Source organism: Monoraphidium neglectum, assembly GCF_000611645.1.
Source record: "Monoraphidium neglectum strain SAG 48.87 unplaced genomic scaffold scaffold03773, whole genome shotgun sequence".
NCBI lineage: Eukaryota > Viridiplantae > Chlorophyta > Chlorophyceae > Sphaeropleales > Selenastraceae > Monoraphidium > Monoraphidium neglectum.
Genome location: NW_014009856.1, coordinates 1 through 5663, shown reverse-complemented (window position 1 = coordinate 5663; position 5663 = coordinate 1). Strand labels below are relative to the sequence as shown.

Sequence of the window (5663 nt, the reverse complement as noted above, 5' to 3'; positions counted from 1 at the left end):
GGCGGGGCAGCGGCTGCAGCCCCGCCGCTTCCCCCGCCGCCCTGCCGCGGCTCCTGCTGCGCCGCGCCGCCGCTGCTGTCGGCGCCGCCGTCGGCCGCATGCAACGGCTCGCCGCCCCTGAACACGCGCCCGCACGAGACGCACAGCTCGTCCCCCGCGCCGTGTGTGTCCCGCATCAGCGGCACGGCGCAGTCATCGCAGCTCTCCGCCAGCATCGTCCAGCCGGCGCTGCGGGGCGCATGACATGCACGGGTGTGCGTGCGTGCGTTGAGTGTTGTTTATGTGTGCCTGCTCTTGTGTGTGTTTGTGTGTGTGTGTGTGTGTGTGTGTGTGTGTGTGTGTGTGTGCGCGCGCGCGTGATGCGCTGTGTGTGTGTCTGTTTGTCTGTCAACTGTGCAGGCTGTGTGCAAATCTTTGTGCCTCAGGCAGGCACAAAGCATCAGAATAACAGCACGAGGCAACGCGTAGCATGAGGGCAACGAAAACAGTGGAGACACACTGCGTGCAAACCCAATCAACACCCCATGCCTTTGTTGTGGCTGTGCATGTGCCTGCAGAACACATGTGGTGGCAGCACCCTCATGCTGTCTCTTGACTCACAGCAGCAGGCGGCCCATCTCAGCTGAAGGTGAAGCGGTGCGGCGCTGCATCGCTGGCAGTGGCGCCGTCGAAGGCATCCCTGGCGCCATCCGGGTCGGCGAACGCGTAATCCCGGGTGTTTCACAAGCCAAAGAGACGCTCTCGGGCTTGCGGTGGCCCAAGTGGTCGTGGCGCGCAGATCAAATTATGAAATTCGCGCCGTAAGCGTGAGCCCCAAGTGCTGAAAATAGTAAGAAAAACAATTCAAATGCAGCTTATGATCACATTAGCACGGCAACGGACTTGACCAGCACCATGCACCGCGCACTGCAGGGTGAGTCCAGGCAGGCGGCGATGCAACCAGCGTGAGCCTGGACTGCTGCTCTGACTTGGGCTCGAAGCCTCGTCGAAGGGGTCGATGTTGATCGGGCAAGCCTGACAGAGACAACCACTTGCACACCTCAGCGCGTCCTGGCGGTGGAAGGTCCGCGCGCAGCCCAGGCTGGGATGCTCTTGCTGTAGCAGTGCCTTGAAGCCTAGGCGCCCGCACTTGTCACCCACCCCCAGCTTGGTCGGCCGGCTTGTTAATATTTCCAGCCACGTGCCTGTCCAGAAGATTCTGACACTGTAGTACCTGCGGCAAGCGGCTTAAGCTGGATGGCGAGGAAAAGCCCACCAATCCCCCCTGCAGGCGGGCTGCTGATGTACAAGTGATGACCACACATAGCGCTTGTGCTGCTGCTGCTGCTGCTGCTGCTGCTGCTGCTGCTGCTGCTGCTGCTGCTGCTGCTGCTGCTGCTGCTGCTGCTGCGCCAGTGACTGGAGGCTGTTTACAGGCATTGCCATGTGCATGGCGAGGCGGGCAGTGCAAACGCACTCAAGGCAAGCAGCGCATCCGCCCAAGGGCCCGAGCGCGCAGGCCAGAATCAAGAGCGAGGCGTACTGCACGCATTTCGGGAGGGGTTGGTGGTGCAAGGACGCACTGTGAATGGCTGATCCAGTTATGCTTGTGGTGCAGAGGCTAGGGTGAAGTGCAAGAAATTTGCAGGACAACTCGCAAGAGTGCGCTTGGATGCAGCATTAAAGCGCCGCAGATCATGCATTGCGTGACAGCTGGTGAGGTCGGCGTCTGACATCGTCAGTGCTTGAAACGGGTGCATACACAGCCATGCAAGTACGCTGAAGTTAGGGCACAGTGGTTTGACGACGCAACAACAGTGCGAAAAACGGAGTGACGCTCACTGGCTGCAGCGCCAACATGCTGTTGCTGCCTGCCCACTCCCATGCTGATACAGTATTCATCGGTCAATTCGGGTGAGCATGCCAGCTGCTCTAGTAAGACGGCATGTACCGCACCCTGATTTGCAGAACTCTTGATTTCCTCGATATTTCATGCAGGAGACCCGTGTAAAGCGTCAGATCGGTAGATCTGGTACCCACCACGAGAATTCATGCACGTGCCAGCTGACAAAATACATACACGGTTACGGCACATCCAGCAGCAGCGTAGCCGGTCACGGCCCGCAGCCGGCGTGCATGGCAACCGAGTCGCCGTGCCCCGTCCCTGCCAGTGCTGCCGCCAATGCTGCCGACCCGCGCTTCGCGTCGCAGCGCTGCCCTGGGGCGCAGGCGCGGCAGCTGCTGCGCCACCAGAAGGTCCCATCGCTGAGGCAGACAAGGCAGCAGGCACGTGCCAGGATACGCAGCTGGACGCTTCCCCCTCAAATGGCGGCCTCCTCGGCCTGCCCGAGCTTTCTTCGCCCGCATCGCTCGAGGCCGCATGGCGGCAGCGCTGGCAGCCACCGCTGCTGTTAAGCTGGCAGGCGCTGCGCGAGCAGGCGCTGCAAAACGAAGGCAGCAGCAGCGACCCCGCTGCCGCCCTGCAGTTCGTCGCATCCCTGGGCTCCCTAATGGGCGGCATTCAGCAGGCTGCGGCGCTGCTCTCGCTGCTGCTCGAGGCGTCGGCGGCCGCGCCCCTGCGCCGCGCGGCCGCTGCGGCTTTCCTCGAGACGCGCCAGCTGGAGCGCGCGGTGTGCTGTGATGAGGCGCTATATGGCCACCTGCAGCAGGCGCTGCTTACACTTGACGGCCGGGTCGGCGACGACGCGGGCAGGGGCGGTGGCGGCGAGGGCGCCGCTGCGCCGCAGCGACGAGCGGCGTGGCGGTTGCCTCTCAGCTTGGATGAGGCATTCTTGCAGTTGGGCATGGGGCGGCTGCTCTCACCGCGACGGGGCGGGGCGCGGACCGCGGGGCAGCAGGAGGCGCCGCCGAACCGCGCGCCCGCCGCGCTGCGGGACGCGCTGGCGGCGGGGCGGCGGCTGAGGCGCCACATGCGGATGCAAGGGCTGCATCTCCAGGTGTGCGATGGTGGGACCTGGGCATTGGGGTGTTATAAAGGGGGGGGTGCGCACCCCTGGAGCAGAGGCCCCAGACGAGAGAGATGCTTGAGGGGGACACGGGAACGGACACTACCGTCACGATGCGTCCGGACGTGCAGGGCCAAGCCGCGAACAGTCACAGCTCGGCGGCGGCTCCACCTAGCACACGGCAGCCTTCTGCCAAGGAGGCGGGTCGTCGATATGCAAAGAGTATGCGACCCCACGCCCTGCCCGCTGCGCTCTACTCATGCAACCTGTGCAGGACCCGCCCCCCGGCCTGCCGCGTGAAGACCAGCTGCTGCTGGAGGCGTCGGCGGGCGCGCAAGAGCGGGCCGCCGCGGCACAGCTTGCGCGGGGGCTGGGCGCGCGGGAGCTGGCGCCGGCCGTTCAGATTGACTTTGAGGGGCTGCGCCACCTGCTGGAGCCGCTGGGACCGGGGTTTTGGGGGGGCAGCAGTGCGCGGGAGCAGCAGCAGCAGCAGCAGCAGCAGCAGCAGCAGCAGCAGCAGCAGCAGCAGCAGCAGCAGCAGCAGCAGCAGCAGCATCACCAGCAGCAGTATCATCGGGACAAGGAGGAGAGCGCAAGCAATCGTGGCTCTTCGCACGTAGGTGCAGGGAACGCAGCGGTGGGCAGTGCAGAGGGCGGGGGCGGCGGCGACCTGCGGCTGACGGTGGAGCTGGTGCGCGCGGTGCTGGAGGGGCACCCTGATGCCGACACGCGGCGGCAGGTGAGCATCCAAACCATCCGCATTTCAAAATCGTCAGCAGCATACTACAGGATCCGAGCGGAGGGTCGATGCCCTCGGAAGCCGCCCTGAATCTGCGTCCTGTTGCAAGCCGGCGGCCGTGCTGTGTTGACCCGAAGGTCCCTCAATGCCCCTGGATCATAACGCCTTGCTTGCTATATAGCATGCGCCCGCTGTCGCTATACAACGCAAAGGATTTCAGATCAAGGATCTCGCGCCTCACCACTCCCCCTGCAACCCTGGCCCCTGCACCGTCACCCTCCACCTGCTCGTGGCGCACTGCCGCTGTTGTGACTGTCTGACTGCCGTTGTTGACTGCCCTACTGCCAGGTGTACGACGCGGGTGTGCTGCAGCGGCTGGACTCCGCCCTGCTGGCCTGGGGGGAGCTGGGGGAGCTGAGGCGCAAGCTGGCCAGGTGACCAGAGGGTGGCAAGGTGTGCAAGGACAGGCCTCGAAGATGGGCCTGGCGTGTTCTTGCGAAATGTGGTGACCAGATTGTCCTCAAACAGCTGCCTACGGCTGCACTGGCAACTGCCGCATGCGGCTCTGGTCCAGACGCTTGCAGGTATCTTGTTTGTGCATGCGTGACTGTGTGTGTGTGTGTGTGTGTGTGTGTGTGTGTGTGTGTGTGTGTGTGCGCGCGCGCGGGCGCATGTGCGCGGGTGCACGCGCGCGTGCGTGTGTGTGCATGTTGGAAGGGGCCCGGGCACCGACTGCGGGCCTTGCGTCGATGCGGCTCAGAGTGCCGGGATATCCAAAACCCCAAGCCCTGGGTCTTGCCCCTGCAGGTGCCACGGCCGCGAGTGCTTCGCCGACTGGGCGCTGCAGGACGGCCCTACGGGCTGCCCCGACGCGACAATGGCGGCGCTAGAGGAGATCGCAGCGGCGCAGCGGCCCGCGGCTGCACGGCGGTGCCTGCAGATCGCCAACGAGTGGTGGCGGGGCGGCGGGTCCGGCGGTGCACGGGCCGCCGCTGCGACGCAGCAGTCGGGCCGCGGAGCGGCAGGCGAGGGGTCGGCTGATGGCGCTGATGAATTGGGGGATCTTGGGAGCGGTCTGAGAGATGGTGGCACGTGTGATCTGGAGCCCTGGGATCTGGAGTATGCTCTTGCACAGGTATGGGGGTGCTGGGATTGGCAAGGGTTGACGCAGTTGGCACCCAAGTTTCTGGGGATGAGCGGGGTGGGTCCTGCGAGTTCCATCCGGCCTGCACTCCACAGGGGATCAGCGCAGCAGCCCAACGACATCCCCCACCAGCATCGCAATGTTATGAGTATTGACCGGCCGCAAGCGTCCCGCTCGGCGCTGCATCTCTTCTCAGGACCGCGCCTCGGCAGCTGGGCTCTCCCCCGAGGACGCGACAGCCCTTGAGCCCTTCCTAACCCTGGCCGGCGCCATGGCGGGCGCCGGCGCCCTCCTGCGCGCCGGATTCGGCCTGTCGCTCGACGAGCGCCTGCCCGCGCCCGGGGAGGTCTGGACGGCGGGCGTGGGCGTGTACGAGCTGCGGGAAGCGCAGGCGCTGACAGCTTTCCAGGGCGCGGGCGCCTCTGATGAACATGGTGGCGTTGCGGGATGTGGCGAAGGGCGGCTGCTGGGGACGCTCTATTTGGACCCCTCCTCAGGGTATGGCACGCGCCTCCTGCTGCATGGCGGCGGCGGCGGCGGCGGCGCAAGCACCAGCGACTCCAACAGCAGCAGCAGCGGCAGCAAGGGGGCGGAGGAGCGGGGCTGGCCGTGCGGCGGCCCCTCGTCGGCCGCGCCGGCCGTCGCTGTCGGCCTGCAGAGCGGCGGGCGCCTGGGCGGGCCCGGGCTGGCTCTGGGGCTGTGGGAGCTGTGTCACGAGCTAGGCCACGCGCTGCACTTCCTGCTGTCCTCCTCTGCCGCTGCTGCTGAGTCAGCGGAATCTTCGGACGCGGGCCATGGGGGCGGGGACGACGGAGGAGGAGGAGGAGGAGGAGGA

At 65.7% G+C, this 5663-nt stretch overlaps 2 protein-coding genes across 2 annotated transcripts; one reads left to right on the top strand and one right to left on the bottom strand.

Moving 5' to 3' along the window:
- Positions 1–1255: 1255 nt before the first annotated feature.
- MNEG_13358 (hypothetical protein) lies at positions 1256–1419 on the bottom strand (the record flags this gene model as incomplete). The annotated part of the gene is made up of 1 exon (XM_014038171.1): positions 1256–1419. A coding segment is annotated over one exon (164 nt), but the record flags the coding sequence as incomplete, so codon positions are not given.
- A 1070-nt stretch (positions 1420–2489) lies between these two features.
- Positions 2490–5596, top strand: MNEG_13357 (hypothetical protein; the record flags this gene model as incomplete). The annotated part of the gene is made up of 5 exons (XM_014038170.1): positions 2490–2672; positions 3220–3684; positions 4033–4118; positions 4492–4819; positions 5025–5596. Coding segments are annotated over 5 exons (1634 nt in total), but the record flags the coding sequence as incomplete, so codon positions are not given.
- Positions 5597–5663: the final 67 nt, after the last annotated feature.